Below are 25,938 nucleotides of genomic sequence, written 5' to 3' on the forward strand. Positions count from 1 at the left end.
TGTGTGCCACGCCGTGACCGCATAAATGTGCCTCTCATCTACTATGCGCCGCCGTGCCGCCTGCCAACGCACTTCCTCATTGAAATTCTGATTAAATAAGGTCAGTCCGGCCGGGTGCGCGAGATCCGCAAAAAACTGTTTAACTAACACCTTTCGCCAGTTTTTTATTGATGTATTTATTTATTTATTTGCCCGTCATCGAAGTTGAGACAGACGCCAAGGGGGTTTAATTTTTGATATTTTTAACGAAAGCTTTGTTAACTCTCCTACTGCCAGATTATTTATTTATTTATTGGGTCTGGTGCCATCAAAAAGCGGCTTACCTTTGCGACGTTATAGTAGATAGACAGACATTTATTTATTTATTATTATTATTATTTTTTGATTGTGCAATAGTGCACTTTGGTCTGCCAGGCAGCAGAGGGCGGCGTCATGCGAGAATGAATGTGAATTTGCCTGTTATGTGTTGCCGTACATTCAGACCAGTCACTGGCCACAGAGCCTTACAGCCAGAGGAAATCAACAAGGAAGTGAATTGGTCTCCGTTGATGTTAACGCATAATGGATTTTTTACACCATCACCGCGGAAAATGTGTTTACAGTACATGGCGGCGCGACCCCTCATCAGCTTCAACAAGGTAAACGAACGAACGAACGAACGCGAACGAGCGCCGTATTGGCGCGGAGGTCTCTTGAGAATTGGGGCGAACAGGAACGTCCAAAGCAGTATAAGAGTTAAAAAGGTAATGGCTAAAGGAATCGACAGTGTCCTACTGTAGATTAGCTGCCTTGTGGTTAAATCATTGACTGGATCAGCCGAGCAACCCAAAAACGTCACTATGTCTTTCACTGCCTGGCTTCTCTTACCTTTTAACGTGGGCGCTAGAGTTTCCATCGTGCGCGTGAAAATCCGTTGAAATTTTGAAAATCCGTCCAGCCGTTGCCTTTTTGTAAGCCGTGTTGTATACACAGAAAGCTAACGGGCGAAATAGAGTATGGACCATCCTGCTTCCGGTTTCGGCCGGATGTTAATGGGTCCGTCTCCATAATGGGTCCGATCGCGGAGGATTAGTTCCGGCCTATTTTAGTTTCGCTGTGATAATCTTTTTAATTAAAGCTTATTACATCTTCGGGTTCCTCGGGCCTGGTGGAGAAGCACTACAAAGGTTTTTTTTGGAAGAGATTGTGTTAAGAGTGTCCGCCATGAGGATTGGGAGGTTTGATCCCTGGCAGAGCTTTACCAAAAGAAAAATGGTACCTCGTCCCATCCCTACTAGTCACTCAGCATCAAGTGTTGGATTGGGTCCCTGCTGCGACATGCTAGCATCACATCCAGGCTGTGTGTGTACTTGTACATCAAGCCACAGAAACAGAAGATACTGCAGCAGGCTGAGTCTGACCTATGGACCACATCATGGCACGGGAACCGTTGGTTCGATCCCAAGGAGAGGACCTAGTATAGAGCCCTGGTGGACCCCAGTCAACTAAGCTTATCTTCGCCGTCAGGCAGAAACCTCTTATCTCCATGTTCTAACTTTTTGTGTGTTTTTCTGTAAAGTAACGGCCCTACTTGATCACACTACACCGCCACATGAAAGTATCCAAAGTAGAAGATCTACAAGCTCGAGACGTTTTGAGCTTGTAGATCTGCTACTTTTGATACTTTTGAATTTGAATCCTGAAGGTGATGATGAATTAGGCTTTTATTTATTTGACTTGAAATGTAGTGTACTGTAATGCATGCCTATTTTAATCCAAGATTGTGCGCACACACACAAATGCACACACACACACACACATGCGCGCGCACACACACACACACACACACACACACACACACACACACACACACACACACACACACACACACACACACACACACACACACACACACACACACACACACACACACACACACACACACACACACACACACACACACACACACACACCCCCCTACAGTACATACCGTATGTGTTAACACGCAATATGAATAATCTATTCTCATTAATCACCACTGGTAATATAAACGCGCGTATATATAGATTACAACACGTTTATGTCCATCATAACGACCCAAAAGGACCCATTGGATGGAGGGAGAGTGTTAAAAGAGAATAAAGTGAGAAACGCCTATAGAGGGTTTATCTACTGTTCACCAGATATAGTGTAGATCATTTTAAAACACATCTCATCCCTTTCAAAAGTCACCTTTTAAATGGCTCCTGGCTGGGTTCTTTCTATTCCCAATGATAAATACTGTGGATAAAAGCTGCCCGTAGAGGCTTTCACTCAGACGGCGGCGGGAGCTCTAATTTCTCCATGTAGCCAGTAGCCACTCTACAGTGTATCGTCTCTGTCGGTAGAAAACTCATACGTCCAAAACTGACTTTTCAGCATTCAAATTCAAACACATAGATAGATACCTTTATTATCCCAAGGGGAAAAATCTAATCAGTCGCCCAGAGCAGCACAGCAGTTTAAGGTTATTTACAAAGTTACAGAGACGTATGAAAAGAAGAAATGTGTCAGTGCTAGTCAGTGCTACACCACCATGTCAAACATCAAAAGCAGAAGATCGACAAGCTTGTGGATCTGCAACTTTTGATGCTTTTGCGTGACGCCGTAGTGCAACCAAGTGGGGAAAAAAACACCAAAAGCTACAATATGGAGATAAGAGGTTTCTGCACAGACACAGCAACGATATAGCAATGCATTAATGCACACACAGCTGTGGAAAGGCCTCTGGTGACGGAGCAGTGAGATGACTTCATAGCGGTCCATAGTGATCACATTACATCACATCCACAGGGCCATGGCCTGCTGTATAGTTAGCTAATCCAGTGCTTCTCATAACCTCTTAACCAGCCAATTCAGTTTCTGCTTCACCTGGCTGATGGCTGCTCAGGTGGGTATATTTAGGGGGGGGGGGGGGGGAGAATTAGGGGTTAAAGCAGGGGTCTTCAACGTTTTCAGGCCAAGGACCTCATGCCGAGAGAGAGAGATGAAGCAGGGATGAAGCAGGGACCCCCAGATTCCATATAGTTTCATTGTTTGACAGCACAATCATCAGTGTATTTTGGATTCATGTCAATTTGTGTTATCAGATATGTAACCACTTGAACTGTCAAATATCAAATATTAGAGGCAGAAAGTGTGAAAATAGCCGATCTACATGCTAACAAATGCCTTGCCTTGTGAGAACGGTGTTATACAAAATGTAATGCCTCAACTCTTGCTCGTGCTCGTCAGGGTTGGGGTGTGGGGGTCCCCAGTTAAAATATGATTATTTCGGGGGTCGCGGCCTGAAAAGGTTGAGAACCACTGCTTTAATGCATAGCAAACGGAGGATCCTTGACATGAAAAAAGGGTTGAGAATCATGGAGCTAATCAAGCGCTCTTTTAAACACCTTGAGAAACTTTCTCACACAACACCTTAGATATCTCTCACCTACACTGACCTATTGACAGTATGCTGGTGAGAGGCTATTACAGAGCGGAGGGAGGCTAACTTTGTACTGTACATTCACTGCGCTGTACATTCATACCGTGCACGGTGGCTGGCTGCCAGGTTGTACAGTATACTACTGTACAAGCAGCTTCATGCTGCTAGGCCCAGTTGGAGACTGATCGCCTTGGTCCAAGACGTTATGAGGGTAGACGAGGACGGTGCCGTACGATCAGCCCCGTTTCGTGTTCTTAGATGTTCCGTAAAGACAAAGTGGAAAAGTCCGTGGGCAGGGGTCTTCAAGGTTTTCAGGCCAAGGACCCCTTAGTTGAGAGAGATGAAGCAGGGACCCCCACAACCTGTAGATTCCATTTAGTTTCATCGTTTGACAGCACAATCATCAGTGTATTTTGGATTCATGTCAATTTGTGTTTTTAGATATTTAACCAGTTGAACCGGCAATACTTAATAAACTTGACCTTTTACTCTGTACTTAGTCTGCTCTTTTACCCCTCAACACCAAACCTCTTTGCCTGAAAATAGCCGATCTACAAGCTCACAACGCCTCGCAGCGCGAGGCGTTGTGAGCTTGTAGATCTGCTATTTTCGGCTACAGTTCTCAGAATATGGACACTAGGGTTCAAGTTGTTAACATAAAAAGGATTGGAAGATTTGGAGGACCCCCCTGTAGCAACTCCCGGACCCCGTGTTGAAGACCCCTGTCCTAGGGTATCTAAAAAACAAGAAAAAGGTCCAAATCACAAATGTGAGGTGGGGAGGCCATTGTTGTAAAACGCAGGACTAACTACATGAACCCTGGAGTTCTTATTCTGAGGCGAACGTTCAGCATCTGTTTTTACATCTGGAGCCTCGATCCCTTCCAGACGCGCCTTGTAGCCTTGTAGATTAGATTGTCTATTTTCGGCGAAGAGATTTGGTGTAGAGGTTTAACACCCAAGGGGCCAAACTCGTTCAGTAACGAGATACGGCCACTGGAGGTCGCTGTGCCAAAAGGAGTTGTCTCGTTCAGGAACGAGACAAAGGGTTAACTTGGTTACATGCAGCTGCATGCATCCTGTGTTGTCTGTGAAAGACGCTGGTCCATACGTCATAACGTGGCTTGCAGAGAGACAAAATGGTGCGACTAGGCTGCATTGATTTCTATTCTATGCTGAAACATGAAAAGGACTTTATCTGTGAATAAGGTGCAAAGAACGCCAGGGAAGCAGAGATCTGCCTGATTTCACGGCGATACTTTACCGCGATGGTCGGCCCCGGTTTGGATTTTAGTTTCGCTAGCGTTTGTAAACAAATGGATTATCCTCCTCAATCGTCAGTGGACACTCACGTGCACACGCACAAAGCTTCCGAGGCTCTTCAAAATTAAAGCGTAAGTGAACGACGGCAGCAGCAACAGCTATAAATGTTAGAAACCTTGGCTTCCCATGTGTTAAGAAAAGAAGGAGCGGCCCTAGTATGGAGCCCTGTTACTACTAGGCCTGGGGCGGTATCGACATTTTGTTACCGCGATTACCGTCTTCCCATTTACCGACGGTACTGCGGTAATTACCGCACCCCCGTATCTATTAATTAAGGTTCGGCGATAAGCCAAAATATTGCAATCATCTTCCCTAAAGTCGCCTCTCCACAGTGGAGAGGCGACACAGCCTGACCGCCCGAGTTATACTTCTCCGTACAGCACAGCGGGTATGGCTTTGAAAGGAGCAGATCTACAAGCTCACAACACATTGCATCCGCGACGCGTTCTGAGCTTTTAGATCTGCACTGTCGGGTTACCATAGTAACGTAGGCTAGCTAGTAGGCTTTTCAGACACAAACAGCTGTGTGAACAAACCAGAAGAGGAAGGGTAGTCAGATCGTGTACAGTGATTCTGTAAACTCACGTCACGTCTCAACTCTCAAATCGCAGTGATTGAGTGCTGCTATATACAGGTTTTAGTTACAAGACTTGACAGAAAAGGTTATAAAATCTCCGACGCGCCGCCGAACGGGCACAACGTGCGACGCGATGGAAAAAGTAAAATAGTTTCATTTTCGGCTTTATTAGTCCACGCGGCCCGCGCTCCGCCAGTAATCCGTATGAATAAAAAAAGATATGCCACAACACAAGGTATGTATTAACATCCTTGTGTCGAGTGGATTACAAAGAAAGTTTACGCTGCTCTGTACTCCTCTACGCAGGCAGCTGCAGGAGTGACTGTCTGTGTCTGAGTGAGAGTGACGTATGTGGCTTCCAAACTGTGGTACACGGCCCAGAGCAGAGTGGCATGGAGGCATGCGGTCCTCGCTTCTCCCCTGTTTTAAAACTCGCTTGTTTTCCAATAAAAAATAGACTTTTTTTTGTCTTTTTTTTACCGCGGTAAGCACACTGACACCGCGGTAGACCTCGGTTTACCGCGGTACGGCGGTACGGCGGTTACCGTGTCCAACCCTAGTTACTACTATACTAGTTGACTCCAGTCAACTAGTATTATCATCTCTGTCTGGAGGAAAAACCTCATTATGTCATTACATCTGCAACTTTTGATGCTTTGTTTTGTGTGACACTGTATGATGATGATGATGATCAAATGGGGCATTAAAAAAAAGTCTAAATATTATAACTATGTGTAGGACACCGCTTGTAGTACTGCCTGAAGCTCAGGTGTGAACACAGGTGCAATTAGCGCTCTTCATCAGGACTCGGGAGAGGACATACACGTTACGGATCGTAGCTTTAAGTAGAGCGCTAGTGTTTTTGCTTTAAATAACCCTCTCCACGTACCTCTAATGATTGCTCGCATAACACAGATTAACAGAGGCGTTCCGATCGTGCCGCTTTGCACAAGATATTCACATTTTATTAAGTCTGGTGATTACCTGCCAATTCTCTTTAGGATGGAACGCGAGCAGAACATTTTATGCATCCTGAGCTTAGGAAAAACATGGCTTTCTAATCTAATCAAATGTAATATCATTTTACTATTCAGGAACATGGCAGTAGCAGAGGGTAAATTCAACAAGATGTCCTTTGATAATAATAAAAGGAAATGACGTCATTTCTACAGTATCTGGCCCCAATCTCGGTACGGAAAGTCAATTGCTCACTTACGACAATTTACATGGTTCATGACATATAGCTTTATTTTCCAGTAATAGCTACATCTCTCTTAGAATGCCATAGTTCCAGTGTTATTCGTAAAGAGGTTAAGTGGGTTGACCTGTTCAAATGGCTTTGCTAAACGGAAGACCAGTCAATTATACCCCAGAACAGAGCCTGTTTCGCGGCTTCCTTCCAAGACAGACAGAGCAGAGAAGTAAAACAGACACGCTAATAGCGGAAACCAGCTAAAAAAACTGCAAGGTTGAGAGAAATCACCCCTGCAATGTACGCAAGAGAGTAAGAGGGTTTGTGTTTCTCTGGGAAATGAAAGCAGACCGGTTCCACTCCTGGTCAAGTTAACAAGAAGACATTGGCAGATAGCCCTAGAACAGGGGTTTTCAAAGTGGGTGACAGGGCACCCTGGGGTGCCGCGAGATAATTTGATAATATTTGGAAATTATCTGGACACTTTTTAAACTTGAAGTACAAAGTTATTTTCAGTCAGTTTTAACCAAAATGGCTATTATCTCAACGTTTTCTTCGCAACATAATCACAAAAATATCGTCACTGTCGGGCAGAAATCTCGTATTTCCAAGTTTCAAATGTGTACGTCTTTTGGTAAAGCAAAGCCCTGCTTTATCATACAAGACCATCGCACAAAACTAGTGAAAACAGCCGATCTACAAGCACACAATGCCTCGCGACATCGGCTGTTTTCACTTTTTTTTCACAATTGTGTGCCCCATACATTTGTGCTTCCCAAACAAACGTGTGTTCTTAAAGGAAGTTTTCATATGTTCAGCCCAGCAGTCATTTCAGGTCCGGCCCCGTCACTGACAGAGAATGTTGTCCATTTGAAGCTCGTAGAAAAGTGGAGATATTTGACCAAACACACGCCAGAACTTTCAAGGCGATATGAAACTAGAAGACAATATCTGTCTCCAAGTCTGAGGAATTAATTATTAGGTGAGTACACAAGTAGCGCGCACCACTTTATTGCCACGCAGATTATCTGCTCAACGCCGTGCAATAGGACCAATCTATGGCTGTGTATTTGAAATATACACAAAGTGTTATATATAAGATCACAGACATTCTTGGGCTACCTTGTAGAGAGCGTGATCACAAAAGCCTTCCCCAGAACGGGTGCGTAGCGCGGCGTTCGTCCGACACTCCCCATTACTAACCCCATATCTAATCCTAACCGCACGCGTAGCCCACAGATTGCGTTAGTCCGGAAATTGCCGGATTTGACCGATTTTTAATGACAAAGACCGGAAAATATAAACCTCGTCGGACATAAGGACCAGTTGAAAATGACACGGCAGTTCATTAATATCTCTCTCTTTCTCAAAGTCTCTTGCTCTCTCTCTCTCTCTCGCCCATCACTCTCTCTCACATGCACGTCTAGCAAAGTTGAACAAATACACACAGGTTAAGTTACACTTATATCATGTTAATGATAACCTGTGTAAAATAAGCTGCATTGGAAGGTAAACGGGAGAAGGAAAAGATAGTTGTTGTTGTTGCTGGGTAGTTGTCGGTTTGTTACTGTTTGTCGTCGCTATGGTCTCTGTCAGCTGGCTTGGTTTGGAATACTAACGTGCAGTTTAAGTTGTACATGAATGGACAGTCAAAACAAGGTGTATTATCAGAACTGAAGACAGCAGTCCATTTCAGCTTCTTCTTGCAATGCACACTGTTAACCCAAGGGAATTATGGAAGGCACGCAGGACAACTAACAACCCATATAAAACAAACATTATACACTTGATTGAAGTTCTTTATGAGGAAATGTTATGGAGACTCTACAAGATCACCACCAAAGCCTTTTCAACCTTCCCAAAGTTGCATAACAGAGAAGCATGGACTCACTATCGTGACCACTCGACCATACCAGTGAGTAGCGCAGAACTGACTTTCAGACTATTTCTCATTATTCTGTACATGTGTTGACCTGAAACATGATGCAACAGAAACACCTTAGGGTGAAAACATGCAGTAATTTTAATCATGCCGGACACGGTGACCGGCAATTAAAAATCCTAGTGCGATCTCTGGCGTAGCCACGTAGTCGGAGTAAAAAGACGTCAGACTTTCATAATCCTACCCCCAAGAACAAACTGTCTGACTGGCAGCTATTCACACCCTGCTGTTGTGTTGTATTGTGTTGTGTTGTGTTGTGTTGGAGGCCTGTGGATCAATAGGTCTCAACAAGCCTTTTCAATCTGTGGATTGACACTGGGTGGCATTGTGTTATTATTGTCGCTGTCTTTTCTTTACGAAACCATTTTCTTTACAGAAAATGAAGGGGGAAAAATAACCTAAATATGTTCCAGTGGATCACAAGCACTTTTCATTGGTTAAATTGGTTAAAATTGGTTATAAAATCCACGGACAGATCTAAACACTTTCAATTGCTTTCAAAAGTTCATAACAAAAGCAGATCTACAAACTCACAACGCAATTAACCACATACAGCTTGTACTCTTGAGTGACACACTTGTAAGACAAAGTAGGGCACTCATTTATGGGGGGAGGGACACACACACACACACACACACACACACACACACACACACACACACACACACACACACACACACACACACACACACACACACACACACACACACACACACACACACACACACACACATTCAAATATGGAGATACAAGGTTTCTGCCTGACAGCCAGGTTATGATTGACAAGGTCTTGTTGGATAGAAACAAAGACATTACTCCCTACTCTCTCAAACTAAAGACTCCATTGAACTGCATGCAGTAAAAGGCAAATCCCCCCGGGTCTCTCAATACGGCAATATATAAAGTATTGAAAGTGGAAAACTTGAAATCCATCTGTCCCTCGGAGCACACAGTGAGACACAGAATGAAATATATGAAAAGAGTGCAGTCAGTGTTGAGTGTAAGACCAAGGAGATGTGAACCTCATTTGATCATTTATTACATAACCTCATTCTGGTGTGCTGCCTGTGTGTGCGCGCGCGTGTGCATGTGTGCGGGAGAGAGAGAGAGAGAGAGAGAGAGAGAGAGAGAGAGAGAGAGAGAGAGAGAGAGAGAGAGAGAGAAGTTGGGAGTCAGAAAGCGAGAAAGGTTGGGGGCTAATTCAGTGAACTTCAAGTTACCTCTAAATTACGGGCGTTGACACTTGCCCTTCCTGAATATATGAGAACAACACAGTGGCTGTTTCAATTAAAATGTCATGTAGTCTAACAATACACTGTTTTTTTTTTCTGTGGCCTGAGCCCCGGCCCAGCATAACAACTCAACCAGTAAGTACTAGCAGTAGCACGCCATCCATCCATGGTAGCCAAACGGATTGTCATCATCATCAACAAAACAGATCTGTAGTATATGGATCCAGGCAAAGCCCATGAGGGTGGAGAGATGTCAATGTGCTTGGGAGGGACAGAGAGAGACACACACACACAGACAGACAGACAGACAGACAGACAAACAGACAGACAAAAGAGGGGGTGGTACTAGGCCCGTCACAATTATTACATAATCGTCTAATCACAATTATTTGACACAATCGCAATTGCTTTGTCATAATCGTTTCCATGTTGAAAAATGTTCATATATTTTCAAACATTTTCAAAAATAGTGGAAATAGCAGATCTACAAGCTCACAATGAGCTCGTAGCTTGGCTATTTCCACTATCAATGTTCTTTTAACATTGTCAAACGTGTAATTTCTTTGTATATTTAGGGTTATGTGCAACACTGCCATAATCGCTGCCTTAATCGCAATTATTTGGGTGACAATTAATCGTCATGTAAAATGTCACCATCGTGACAACCCTAGGTGGTACAGTACAGATGTACAGGACATTATATGTCGATGATGACCATCATTCTTCATCATCATATCAGTTAACAGCATCTAGGCTACTTTAGACTAGGGATGGGACGATCCTTGATATTATGGTTTGTCGTGATAAAAAACACTCACGATAATCGTATCGCGAAGACTTAATGTATCGTGATATCGTCCTCCGTCATGCACTGGGATCAATTCACCTTTTATTTGCCGAGCTGCATATCCGGTACCACTTAAACCCTCAATAATTGGTAAAAGGTACTTATGATATACGTCATTTTTTCACTCTATCAAATGTCTTTGCCAAAAAGAAATCGCTATTTTTTGGCAAATGTTTTGCCCCAGGATAATGGATTTTGATTATTGTGATGATATCGTAAATCGCGATTTCTTTTGTCACAACAATCGTGATATGACATTTTCATATCGTCCCATCCCTACTTTAGACTGTGGAGAACAGTGTATGATATCAGCCCTGGCAGACAGACAGCACAGAATGCCTTTCATCTCAGTCAGCATGTTAATGGTGGTGAACATATGCTTTTAGTCCACCTAGTGAAAGTTGACACTTAAAGGCATAGTATGTAACTTTGCTCTGTACAGGCATGTGCACAAATAGACATAAAAAGGGGGCTTGAGCCCCTGCCCTTTTACCAGTCTGTAAAAAGTACCCTCTCCAGACCATGAATTTCCATGCCATACCTGAATGCAGTATTCAAGAGAATTGCCTTGTCCAAACTCTCCTGAACTTGAATGCAGCATCCTATGTTGAAAGGATTGCCCTCTCTGTGTAGCAAGCAATACATGCTCTAGTATTCACTTGATTATGCTTAATTTAGTGTGGTATCAAGTACCGAAAATAGCCGACCTCCAAGCGTCGCAGTGCAACGCGGTGTGAGCTTGGAGGTCTGCTATTTTCAATATCTTCCCCAAAAGGCCCTTTTAGACATGCCAGCCCGTCTCTCTAACATTCTCTGCATGTCCCTGGCTCTGTATTTATGTAAAAATGAATTTCCAGTCATCGTTAGCCACAGGAGTAGTAATTTATTTTCTGGGATAAATCTTTTTAGATGTTTTTAGATTGGGTGTGATGGGGAAGGGGGCCATGGCCCAAATCCATATCAAGTTGGGGATGTGTGTCTGAGACACAGTTAAAACACATGCCCTGTCCTTTACCTGGGGTGAGGCGGGGGGAAGAGCAGCATCCAATTCATTCCCAATGGAGGTTGCATGTTTTGAAGAGGCAAGCTTTCTCTAGAGCTTTAAACTTGCCTCTTCAAAACATGTGACTTCCATAGAGAATGAATTGGACGGTGCTTTACCCCCCACCTCACCCTAGGACCTAGGTAAAGCACAAGGCATGTGCCTTAAATGTGTGAACCCGGCCTGAGAACCACTGGTATAGTGAACTAATGCCATCTATAAAACACCAGGTGTGCAGGCTTCAGCTCCAGCCACCACAAGCAGCAGCCAGGTGCACAACACACGTGTGTATGCGCACACTCTCACACTCACACATCTCCCCAGTCCCACATACATGATATGACTGACATGTCATGACCTCAGCAGCTGCATGCCTGATCAACCCTTGTATTATTAATGTACGATCATCTCCTCTATTATTAATACGCCGGCGGCCTGCTGGCTTTAGACCCATGGCTGGAACCAAGGGACACAGGAGGCAGCAGCCTGACCTGACAGAAAGAAACTAACTGCTCCATAACTGCCATTTATGACACAAATCTTCCTCTGCCTGTGTACAGTACATATAAGGCATATACTATCAGACAGACAGACAGACAGACAGACAGACAGACAGACAGACAGACAGACAGGGAGACAGGGAGACAGACTATAGGTTACTGTAAAATATATACAGTATATCGAATATAGACTTATATTATACAGTGTGTGCGTGTGTATTTCACGTCAACCAAAATAATCTGCCAAGCCATAAATTATCTCAGGTCATGAGAAGGAAATCCTTACAACACAGACACTGTTTACAAAGCCAAGTTCTTTCATATTGCCACCACAACAACCAACCCAGCAGCGGCATGAAGGGAGGTGACAGACTGACAGTGTCACATAGGGTCCTATCTTTACCATATAGTTGCACTGCAGTGTGTCATATAGTACAGTACTAGAGCAGTGCTTTTCAACCAGTGGTCCCTGAAGGGATTCCAGGTGGTCCACAGCTAAGTGATGGTGAGTTGGTAACCACATGGACCCTTATAGATCTTCAACTTTTGCTAGTGTAAAATGAGTTAACGCTCTCAAGAGTTAAATTATTGTTAAACACATTACTTAATTTACAAGAAACAAGAAGTCAATTACAGAATGTAGAATAATAATGATGTTTGATTGACCTGTTCTTATAGCACCACATCTAGTACAGCATGGAACATGTGGACATTGAACAATAGTCGATCCAAAGATTTAGAAAATATGTATTTTAGGTTTTGGGTCTGAGAGGCTATAAATCTCATCAAATAGTGGTCTGTGGCTCAAATACTGAATAAATAATGGTCCTTGATATGAAAAAGGTTGAAAACCACTGTACTAGAGCAGTGGTTCTCAAAGTGGATTCCAGGCACTCCAGTAGGTTCCTTTATGGGGGTCTAAATTGACCCATAGGCCTACAAGTCTGTAACTCAAATGGAACCAAATGGACCCGTCAGTTCCATTTATACACTGTCAAAGTTAAGGGGAGACCTTCACATTTCTAAGTTTGAGAACCACTGTAGTAGAGGTAGAAAGGTCCTTACCTTTGCCATAGTTGAAGTGCAGCCTGATGCTCTTGCCCTGGTTGATGTGCAGGTAGGTGAACCACACCGCGAAGGTCAGCAGGACCAGCAGCAGCAGCAGCTTGAACTGCTTCCGAATCTTCTTCACTGGGAACCGCAGCATCCTCGCACACTCATCGTCCGCTTTATAGGAGTAACAAGCACCGCACCGCGCCGGGGCTGCAGTTCAGTTCTAAACTGTTGAGATGTTTGGTAATGATGATGATGAGACGATGAGTGGTTTCTTTGATTTGTTACACAGCTAAACCGCCGCCCACGGCCGTGGAGGAGCGGCAGCGGCACAGACCCATGACATCCCCGGGTTTGTTTGTTTGTTTGTTCCTTTTGTACGGTGATCTTAAAGCATGTCCTCCGTTCGTGTGACCACCGCGACACCAGTCGTATCTTTAGACGTGTCGCTTCGAGAGGGTCATTGCCGTGTCAGTCACCATAACTCTGTCTCTGCCCCGGCTTTTCTTGAAGAATGTTGGCTTGTGAACACCAACAACAACAACAACAACAACAACAGCGAGGCTCGCATTCCTTCCTTCCAGTCGCTTTATGCGCGGTGGTGACAGCTCCAAAAAAGAACGTAAATAAAAAAGGATAAACCCTCCCTCGCCTCGCACAGTTCAGTGAAAGGGAGAGAGAGAGTGTGTGACCGACGAGAGCGAACAAAATAGCAGTCAGCCTGTCAGTGGATAATCTACACAAATCCTCCTCTGCTCTGCCCCGATCTGCTTGATGATGTGATCATCAGATCTGCGGCCACCACTCTCTCACACGGATCATCCGTGGTGTGGCTTTTAGAGGCACTCAAGTGCACATCGGCGGCGGCGTTACACACGCGCGCGCGCACACACACTTTCTCTCGTGCACACACACACACACACACACACACACACACACACACACACACACACACACACACACACACACACACACACACACACACACACACACACTTTCAGCGCGCTCCTATGCAACTCTCTCTCACTCACTCAATCACACACACGCGCGTACACACACACACACACACACACACACACACACACACACACACACACACACACACACACACACACACACACACACACACACACGGTCCAAAGAATCCGCAAGTCAAGCAAACTCAAAAACTCAAAATCAAAAGCGAGTCACTTCAACAACACAGTAAAAAAAACTTGTTTCTGCTGCTCTTTAGAAATAACGGAACCTGCTGTATGTAGCCTACAGTAGCCTGTAAATACAGTAGACTATATAACGGGATTCTAGCCTTCAGATGTGAGCCTATAGAAAAAGAAAACATCCCACTCTAGTCTGAATGATGACACTTTGCAGGAGGAGAGGCGTCCTCTTCTTCAGCGGGGAGTGTTTTTAGTCCAGTGGATCAGCTGTCACAGCTCTGTACGCTCCATCACTCACTGGTTCGTCACAGGTGACACCGTGTGTGTGACACTGTGCGTGACACTGTGCGTGACAGTGGACGCTTAATTGATTAGGAGGAGAGGCGCGCTTTCCAGTCCAGGAGGGGCATATCATCACTCACACACCACTGTCACCCTCCTTGTATTCCTTTACACTCGGGTCCGTTCAAAGCCCCACAACAACAAGCAGAACCAGTCCAGTCGTGAAGGACCACCACAACCGTGCATTGTGTGCTCAGATGGAGGTCTTGATGCTGATGATGATCAGATGATGGTGATGGTACTCAGGTGATCTCGGCTCCACACAAAGCGTCCATGTGCAGCAGCACGCAGGAGAACTCGCTACGTTGTGTTGTCTTCTCCCATCAGCATCATCATCATCACCATCAGTCCCAGCAGGTGCATCTCTCTAGTCTCTCCTCCTCCACGGTGGATCCACGCACCGTGGAAGGAAACGAGCCCCAAAACAAGCAGCCAAATGACGGTGTAGTGTAGAGATAACTGGTACAGTAACACAGCTAGCAGCACTGTCCCTCCGTGTTGTGATCCTGCTGTAAACGAAGCTCCTTTTTGTTCGTTTAAGAACGGATCATCGTATCCCTGCATGCATGCATGCGAGTCTTGTTCACACAACGTGCACCACGAAAGCACCAAGCTCTCCCAGGGAAGATGGTGAGTGAAGAGAATACAGCAATAATCCGTGGGTGATATAATGGTTGCAAATGGATCTCCGGTATAGGTTTATCTCCTCTCCTCTCCTCGCTTTACGCCCATCAGTTGAGCATCTTGGCGGTGCTGCTGCTGCTGCTGCTGAGCAACCGAACTTGCCAGGAGGGGGTGAAAATGACAGGTCGCGCCGTCCAACCGCAAGCCTCCGTTCGGCGGGGGTTGGGATGACGACATCTGTAGTGCCCTCCCGCTTGGGTTTTGGTGGCACCCACATTGGGATAATAACATTAATAACATATTAACAACATTAGGATATCCACTGTCGAACAAAGTTTAAATTTGATATTATTATTGTGTCATTTTATTTTTCTTTCTAGAAGAAGAATAAGAAGATTGGCCTAAATTTTATACAGCCTGTAAGATGTGATAAAGTTCTCAGGCAACTATAAAACATTTTGAGTAGCCTACCGTAGTCTTGTCCATTAAAAAAAGAGCACAATATTGAGACTAATATTAGACCTACTACACAAATGGAGACATTCTCTGGATATGAGCGTAATGCTGCCGCCCTGTGGTGACAAGAGAGAAGAGCAGTAATGACTCCATCCTCCAGGACGCCCACAGACTGAGCACTTTAATAATTGTATTATGGGTCAATGTCGGTGTGTGCACGTTAAGGAACACAAGAGCAGCAAGTGCAATTATGTTCTAATTACTTTTACGCACAATACCATTATAAATAATCTACTTTCGCCACAGGCACTCTCCTCTCCTCCTCCACAAATCTGCTGCCTTGCACTCTGGTTTTTAACACCCGTGGTTCTTAAACTTTTTTGTGCCAACTTAGTTATTAGTGCCCCCAAATTCATATATATGGACCCCTATCTGAAAATCTATTGTGCCAGGGTCCAGGGACACACAGAAGAGAAGATTTGTGATTCCAATATTTGTCAAAGCTGTGAGATCTGCTATTTTTTAATAAGCACATATAAAATTATTTTAATGCTATACTTTTCCTCTAACCCCTGGAATTTCTGATCTAAATATCTTACAATGTGTTCCAAAATATTTCATTGTAGACACCAGAACACAGTGCATGTCAGTAATGCGTCACAGTCAGTTATAGTTCATGATTTTTGATTGGGTAATATAACCCAAATATGGGAAAAGACACAGCATTAACTACTTTGACCCATAGCATCCCTATTCTGTGGGAGAACATTTGCAGAAAATAGAGGATCTACAAACCCAGTCAAGTTACTAGAGGGGGTTAAAGCTAGCATCCGTATTGTGGGGAAAGCTTTCACAGAAAATAGCAGATTGAAGCTCACTAGAACACACGTTGTGAGCTTGTCTATCACAATTACAGAAACATTAAAATACACTATAGAGCCCTGAGGGGGCTCCAACCATAATGGTTGTTAAAAGTAATGTGCGAAGGACACTCCCAAGAGGAACCAGAGAAGAGAATGTTCAACTTCAAGCCCTTTGTTTGTATCATCCACATTAAAAGTAAACTCTCTGACTGTTAGTCTACACTACATCTATACACAATAGGGATGGGACGATATGAACATTTCATATCACGATTATTGTGAGTAAAGGAATCAGGATTTACGATATTATCGCGATAATCACAATCCATTATCCTGGAGCGGAACATTTGCCCAAAAATAGCCGATCTACGAGCTCACAACGCAACACGTTGTGAGCTTGTAGATCGGCAATTTTGTTTGCAAAGACATTTGATAGAGAGTGAAAAAAGACTGTATCAAGTACGTATTATAAGCACATTTTACCAATTATAGAGGGTTTAAGTGGTATCGGATATGCAGCTCGGCAAATAGGCCTATAAGGTGAATTGATCCCAGTGCATGATGGAGGACGATATCACGATAAATTAAATCTCCACGATACGATTATCGCGAGTGTTTTTTATCACGATAAACGATAATATCGCGTATCGTCCCATCCCTAACACACAACAGAGAGGCTTATCCACCTCTTAACTAGAGGTCCAATCATTCATCCCAGCCTAAGCTGCCTGCCTGCCTGCCAGGTTACTGATGTCATTATGCATCTGGATGCAGGATCAACAGCACACAAAGCCAGACCAAAAATAATAAGCGACCTCTGTCCTCCATCTGTGCTCTCTCCGAGCGTCAAGCCACAAATTGTAATCCTCTGTCTGGATGGATTAAATGAAACGCAATCTTCAGGGCAAACACTCAACGTATGATATGGAATCCTTGGAGTATTCCATCCTCCTGGTCTTGAGGAGAGTGACCTTAAGCCCCCCCATACTACGTACTTACCTTTTTTAATCCAGTGAACCAATGAACTATAGTGCAGTGGTTCTCAACCAGTGGTCCGGGCACCAGCAGTGGTCCTTGAGGGTGTTCCAGGTGGTCCCCAGCTAAATGACGAAGAGTTGGTAACTAAATGTACCCTCTTATTATAAGAGGGTGCCTGGGGACCTTACGTGTGCCCCTGAGAAGGGTCAAGTGTGCCCCTTGAAACTGCTTGAAAGCCAGTATTGTATTTATCATTTAAAAGAAAAACAGCCGATCATTTTAAAAGAAAACAGCCGATCTACAAGCACACAACGCCTTGCGGTGCGAGGCGTTGTGTGCTTGTAGATCTGCTGTTTTCACTACTGTTGTGCGACAGCCTTGTATGATGAAGCAGGGCTTTACTTTGCGAAGAAACATGCAAATTTGAAACTTGGAGATAAGGTTTCTTCCGACAATGACGATATTTACACCCCCGTATTATGTTGGTGTGCCCATGGATTCTTGGGACATGAAAAGTGTGCCCATGCAGAAAAAGGTTGAGAAACACTGCTCTTATAGATCTTTAACAAGTCCATTTGGTTTCATTTTACGATCTTCGAGTTACAGACACTGTTAATCTAACTCAGAGAGTGTAAAAACAGACCCTTAAATGCACTTTTTGAACAACACGGTGCATTTAAGTATAGCCAGTATTTTTTGCCTTGTCAAGGCTTGTGTTTCAGTGAAGGATGCACTGCACAGGCATCCAGATCCCAGAACACAGCAGGGGTCCTGCAATGCTTTTAACTCACATTAAAGTAAACTCTTTAGGAGGAGGCTTTCTCTCACGCTGCGGATGGATGGTTCTGTTGTTTCATGGGTTACTTTGGTAATAATGCCAGGAAGAATCCGCTCTTCTTCAAACATTTACTGCATGGTGTGCTTGCTGAGCTGTCACACTATAAGGTTGTGTCTTTCTGCCCTTTTTTTATCCTTCTCAAATGTAAAATTGTCTTCCGTCACCTTTCACCTTTCTTTATAATCCCTGCACATATGAACGCAGGCGCACGCATGCAGGCACGCACACACACACACACACGAGCGCACACGCGCACACGCACGCACACTCCGCTGAAATCTTTGTTCCCCTCGCTTCCTCCTTTCCAGGGGCGTCACATGGGTATGGCAGGGGTATGCTGCTGCCATACCCTGGGTCCAGGGGGGGGGGGGGGGGGGGGGGAGTTGCTTTTAAATATAAATCCATGAATGTCTCTTTGTATCTGTGCTGGTTATTATGTTGTTAAATTACAGTAAAATAACTACAAATGCAACATTTTACAAAATGGTCACTTAGGTATTATAATTATATTCTCCACACTTGTATTCTCCACAAATGGTATATTCCCAGTTTCCGCAGGTCAGCTGCACAGATGCAATTCATTATTGTTAATTGTGGCACGTTGACTAACATTCTAAGTTTAGCTGCACTTAAACAACCGTTCCAGGCTGCCATATCCAGCCCAAGAAACCGTAGGCCTAGAAACGGGGGGAAAAGAATGTACTTCTTAAAATAAATGTATCATGCCTGTCGCTAAGGTATGGCAACATGACTGGTTGGCGCGCGTGCAAGACACCAGTCATGTTGCCATACCTTAGCTTTTTCTGAACTGACGCCACTGATCCTTTCCCCCTCAGCGGGTGGATTTGGGCTGACACCATGGCTGGATAAATCCCTCCATGCAGAAGGTGGTGGATGGGTGTGCAGGACGGTGATATGGGCAGCGTACAGAACTACAGGCTGCCTGGCAGATGACAGCTATACCAGCTGAAAAGGACTGGCTTATTCCCCCCCCCCCAACTTCTTTTTTGAGCTAAATAGCTCCAGAAAGGTGTGTCACAAAGCTATAGGAGGAGGTTAAGCCCCGGGCAGGAAGTGCACGGGCCCGGCCATCTGTGACAGCTCTTCTCAAAACCCCAGGTATAGTGTTGATGATTTCCTCGACTGAAACTATGAGGAAAAATGTTCGACTATCTTTTTTCACTGACAAAAACGAAATAAAAACTAAGTTATGATGACTAAAAAACGTGACTAAATATACTTCCGTCAACAAATAAAAACTTAACTAATCTAACAGAAATGTTGGATGGACTTGTGGAGAAGAGATCCAGTAGAACTAAAAAGTAAATTTATGTTTGGTTGTGCTCGGGTCTTGCACTCTGAAAACAGCAGATCTACATGCTTTTTGTCCAAGCAGCTTGCTAAGCAAAAAACCCCATAGGGATACAATAGCAGTACAATAGTATTTGAGCATATAATATGCCAGACTCTGATCAAAAGGTGGAGGCTGGGGTGGAGGAGGCAGCTAAGAAGCAGCGGATGCGAAGCAGGCAGCAAGGCAAGCAGAGCTATAGTGAATGCAAGCTGTATTTAAAGAAGCCTCCCTTACCTGATTGGAGTATGAAAGTGTGTGTGGCGTAATGACCAGAGACGCTAGGAATAGGAGCTGACTGACAGCTGATTACAGCTGAGGCAAGCTAGACTCCCGAGGCCTGCATGAACTAAAGCTATATGCTTCATTTCTTCATTGAATCTATGTCATCATCATTGGAGAGAGATTTACACACAAACTCAGGATACAAGAAGAACTGTTCCTTGAGAAATGGGACAAATGGACTGAATATGTAGCCCAGAATAATGACACCACGAATGTGTAATATGGACTACTGTATGATGATTTAAAAAAATGAAAGTATGTACATGAAAGTTTGTACATGTGACAAGATGCAAATAAAGAATAAGTTAAAAAAAAATCTATGTAATCAGATTAGTTTTCCAGTTGGCACCATTATATGTGTGTGTGTGTGGCTCACGAGGGAGCAGGTTCTCAGGAGGCAGTTCAAAGCATGATGGCCGTTGGCATTTCAAACGTACGGAACTGCATTGTGTGCAACGCAGGAGGGAGACAACAGTCAGCATGCACATGAAAGCCACACTCCACAGTTAGTAGGACTTAATCAGTGAGACGCATTATCCAAGACCTCAGAATAAAAACTCAAAGCCTTAAAGATGAAAAAATCTGTCAAGATGTGGTATAACCCCCCCCCCCCCCCCCCCCCCCCACATCACCGCTCATCCCTCGCCATTCCCACACAATCACACGCCACACATACACCTCCGTTTTTCTTGCGCATGCATGCACACACAAATGGTAAGTGGTGCATTTGCAGTATAGTAGCGTCTTCATTCAAAGCGCTTGGCAGTGTGCGTTACAGTACATTAACCCATTCACACACACATTTATTCACACACGGATGGCAGAGGAAACCATGAATATCAACCTGCTCATCAGGAGCTGTTGGGGGTTTGCTGGTGTCTTTTGCTCAAGGACACTTTCGGCACTAACCCAGGAGGAGGAGGAGCCGGAAATCAAACTGGGAACCTTCTGTTTCCCAAGGGGCCGCGCTACCTCCTGATTCACTACCATCCTGCACAAGCGCACGCACGCACGCACGCACGCACGCACGCACGCACGCACGCACGCACGCACGCACGCACGCACGCACACACGCACACACGCACACACACACACACACACACACACACACACACACACACACACACACACAGCAACAACAACAAGGAGCGTCCGTCCACCCTCCTTAACCTTCCATGTTGTGTCCGTGGCCGGGCTGGGCTGGGTTTGGTTAAGTCTCGCGAGGCCAGACTGTTGCCTCTGCGATTTGGGCAAATGCTCCCGGCAAACGGAAATAGAAACGATGAGTGCGAGATAAAGCGGATGTGACGCAACCGCTCCCTTGGAGCAGTAGCAATAACATGTCCTACTGGAAGCGTACATGTCTCCTTTCAAAAAATTTGGGGCATTATTTCGTCTTTCTCTGGTGTTATTGGTGTTACCTCCAAGATGTTTTCAAACGTTTTCTTAAACTATACACCCATAACAAGAATAGGCTGCTCGAATGACTTTGTCTGAGCTAGTGTGCTTCTATTATGTTTCCAGTGGGACTACAGTTCCGTGCAGCAGTGGCTACTTCCGATACTCGCCGTTCGGGAGCTGCCGTTGAATAGTTGTCTGGCTACGCGAGACTAGGTTGGTTTAAGTTGCCTCCCGCTTCCTGCCGGATGAGTTCTGGCTGCTGCCCTCTCTTCCTCCTCCTCCTCCTCCTCCCAGGGGCGTCAATTGGGGTATGCAGCTGCCATACCCTGGGTCCAGGGGGGGAAATAAAAGTTACTTTATAAATACATGAATGTCTCTTTGTCTATCTGCGCTGGTTATTATGTTGTTAAATTACAGTAAAATAACTACAAATGCAACATCTTACAAAATGGTCACTTCAACAAGGTATTATAATTATATTCTCCACATTTTTATTCATCTTGACAGAATGGTATATTCCCAGGTTCCGCAGGTCAGCTGCACAGGTGCAATGCATTATTGTTAATTGTGGCACGTTTACTAACATGCCAAGTTTAGCTGCACTTGAACAACTGTTCCACGCTGCCATATCCAGCCTAAGAAACCATAGAAACGGGGGGAAAAAAAGGAAATGTACTTCTCAAAATAAATGAATCATGGCTGTTGATAAGGTATGGCAACATGACTGGTGTCTTGCACGCGCACGAGTCATGTTGCCATACCTTAGCTTTTTCTGAACTGACGCCACTGCCTCCTCCTCCTCCTAAACAGGTGTGGAGTGGCATCTTCGCTCCGCTCCAGCGAGTCCTATTGGATTACTCGCTCTGGAGAAGATTAGTCTCCACCAGGATTTCTAGATGACTCTGAGGTGTGTTTATGTGAGTGTGTGTTGGGGGGGAGATGAGATGAGAAGAGAAGGGGGAGGAGAAGGGGAGTGGAAGTGATCAGGGGACTGGGGATGAGTGTGTGATGAGTGTGATGATGAGTGTGGGCAGGGGAGATGGGAGAGGCAGAAATGGAAAAATCAAACCAAGTTTGAAGTGAGTGGTGGTGCGCGCGTGTGTGTGTGTGGCTGTGTGTGTGTAGCAGTTAATTTAAGGGTCTTGCGCGTGCGCATGCGTGTGTGCATGACTTTGTGTGACGCAACAGCGCCACTTGGTCACCAGCGGTATCGCAGTTCATGCTTAGGCTACACCCATACCTACAAGCGAAGACGCATAGTAACAAGCCTATACCTTCCTACATAGTACACACACACTCACGCTTAGGAGTGGTGTGACCACCGCTCAAAAAGTGTGTGTATGTGTGACTGTGTGTGACTGTGTGTGTGTGTGTGTGTGTGTGTGTGTGTGTGTGTGTGTGTGTGTGTGTGCGTGTGTGTGTGTGTGTGTGTGTGTGGGGGGGGGGCTGTCCTTATTACTACATAATGAGGATGCTCGACCAAGCGTTTCCCCCAATCAACACCTCCACCAAAATGCAAACCACCATGCTGATGCCTTTTTTTGTAGCCAAGTACCTCTTCCCGAAGCTCAGAAGATCTCATTTAGGGCAGAGTCCCTTTGGATGAGCAGGTAACTGTTTACAGTTTACGGTTTAGGCATTTAGCAGACGCTTTTAATCCAAAGCGACTTACAATAAGCAGGTAATACACACCTATAATAAGCAAGATAATATGTCAGTACATCCCCATGCAGGAGACCATTTGTGGGCTTGTGGCGGGATCTGGTTTCCACAGTGGTGTGGATGAGGTCAAATGCAGGGTGAATGTAACAGGGTAGCACCTCACTGAAGCCTTTGGATGAGCACTATGCCTGATTTCCCCACGCGGGAAGACCTCGGGTTCGAATCCGCTTGGTGATGCACACATGAGCTCATACTGTTAATTGCAGAGTAAAAAGTCCTTAGATAAATCGTTACCCTAAAGTCCCACCTCCACATATCCCACATATTCAGTATGACATGCATAGTTGTGTGCGCACACACACACACACACACACACACACACACACACACACACACACACACACACACACACACACACACACACACACACACACACACACACACACACACACACACACACACACACACACACACACACACAGCCTGCAGCTGTCTCCTCCTAATACGGTCAAGCGGTTTGGAGGATTAAGACGCCTCCCAAGGGTCTTAAGTAGAAGTGCATAGAGGGGGACTTTTAATATCTTATGGATAAACTTGGATAAAGCTGCAGGCATCTAACCAGAACTCTGTTTTATACGTGGGCCACATCTAAAATCCAAACTGATCCCATCCAACGCTGTCCTCTCTGCCTCAAGAGACTCTCTCCCCTGGAATATGAAGCAAAACAAAATCTTGTGACTGAAAGTTTAATGACGATCATTCTAAACCTCAGCTGAAGAAATCACAGATTGAGGCTTTCAACTTTGCTTTTATGACACTTCCGAGACCATTCATGTTAAATGGAAGACGCTTCTGAACATGTGTGCTATAGTTTGACACTTCAAATAATCTTAAAATAAGTAATAACCGAAAATAACCGATCCATGAGCTCACAACACGTCGCACAGTGAGCGATATGCTATTTTTGGCGAGCCAGCATGCTTTCATAGACAAATGACTGAAATCGGTCATGGCGACTGAGAACTTTAATCCGTGCATTCTTTCACATTCACAGTATCTTCCTTTCTGTCATTCCGGAGAGATCTCTTTAGACTCCTTACACTCCCTCCCCTGAACACCCACATTCATATCGTCGCTGTCGGGTGGAAACCTTGTATGTCCAAAACCGTTCGTTTTGCATTTATCATTTTAAAAATGATTTAAACTAGTGAAAACAGCCGATCTACAAGCACACAACGCCTCACACCGCGAGGCGTTGTGTGCGTTGTGTGTTGTAGATCTGCTGTTTTCACTACTTTTGTGTGAAGGCCTTGTACGATGAAGCAGGGCTTTACTTTGCGAAAGAACAGTATGTACGCGCATGCGCACACAGTAAAATATTCTGTGTTCATTTTATTCATTTCTATACTGTCAGAGTTAAAGCAGCACTACGTATGTAACTTTCCTCTTCTACCCCGGATTTGAACCCCGTTTCGCTGACTTTTCTTTTTTTACCATCGAGCTAATAGAGCCTGCCTGCTTGCTCAGGGGATAAATTAAAGATACATTCGTGTCAGATCCTCTGTCAAGGTGAGACATGACCTTTGACGCGATCTAAATGTCTCAATAGAAGAGCAGGGAGACAAAAGGTTATATTGTATTAACATGCTCTACCATACAGATTGGAAAATAGTTTGAATCAACAGTGCACGCGCGCTGTGCGGCACACACACACACGCACGCGCACACGCACCTCCCTCATCTGAAACAGGTGAGGCATCTATAAACGCAGCAGCTGCGGTAAAAATAGCCCTGTGCATCGTTCTGTTGCCTGCGATTATGATCTCATAGCTTCAAAGCGTTCTTTCCTTCCGAGGACACTTTAGTGAGGAGGCATGGCTTATCCCAGAGGCACAGAGACTCTGTCACTCCTGGAGACAATCCTCCCACCGCCTCCTTCTCACCAGAGATGGAAGAACACACTCTGACTTGTTTTACTTGAGTAGAAGTAGCTATACCACATTATAAAAAATACTCTGGAAGAAGTAAAAGTCACACCCAATGTGAAGTGAGCGGTGGTCGTGCATGCATAACGTCTTCAATTGGTAATTGGTGATGTAATACAGGCTACACACACACACACACATTGCTATGGCAAAACGCTGAGGAAAACACATTGCTATGGCAAAACGCTGAGGAAAAGTGGCTACAGATAGGTCTAGGATGTAATTGGTGATGTAATATGGCTACACACACACACACACACACACACACATATTGCTATGGCAAAACGCTGAGGAAAACACATTGCTATGGCAAAACGCTGAGGAAAAGTGGCTACAGATAGTGGCTACAGATAATTGGTGATGTAATATGATGTAATATGGCTACGCACACACACTTGCTATGGCAAAACGCTGAGGAAAACACATTGCTATGGCAAAACGCTGAGGAAAAGTGGCTACAGACACACGCTCAGCCACTCTTAGGATCGGTTTACCACCGCTCAAAAATCCTGTACTCTGTCGAGGTGCTAACTTGCGCCAGTGGCATCACCACTGGCATCACCAGGAATGCTGGTCCCTCATTGGCTGTTAAAGGAGTCATCCAGACCAAAACACACACATATAGGGTTAAATCTGTCTTTTATCATACCCCTTTATACCCGCTTTATTCCATTTTTTTCATAGCTGCCCCTGTTGCTAGATTTCGGCTGCCCCTGTTGCTAGATTTTGCGGGCCCTCTCATAACTAACAGATTAGATAGACTTTATACTAGTGCGGTTATTTCTTCAGCGTCCTGAGACCAACCAAACCGCTGTTTTGACCTCACAGGCACCCTTACTTGTCA

General features: G+C 44.7%; 1 protein-coding gene across 1 annotated transcript in view; it reads right to left on the reverse strand.

Annotated features, from left to right (window-relative positions):
- Window positions 1-13,306, reverse strand: part of b4galnt4a (beta-1,4-N-acetyl-galactosaminyl transferase 4a) — a gene marked incomplete at both ends in the record, with an annotated part of 477,817 nt that extends 464,511 nt beyond the window's left edge. Inside the window, one exon of the mRNA XM_080736977.1 lies at window positions 13,165-13,306. Coding sequence (XP_080593103.1) covers window positions 13,165-13,306 — 142 coding nt within the window. The remainder of the gene's footprint in view (window positions 1-13,164) is intronic.
- Between the last annotated feature and the right edge of the window lie 12,632 nt (window positions 13,307-25,938).

Source organism: Nannobrachium achirus (genome assembly GCF_963921795.1).
Source record: "Nannobrachium achirus genome assembly, chromosome: 11".
Classification (NCBI taxonomy): domain Eukaryota; kingdom Metazoa; phylum Chordata; class Actinopteri; order Myctophiformes; family Myctophidae; genus Nannobrachium; species Nannobrachium achirus.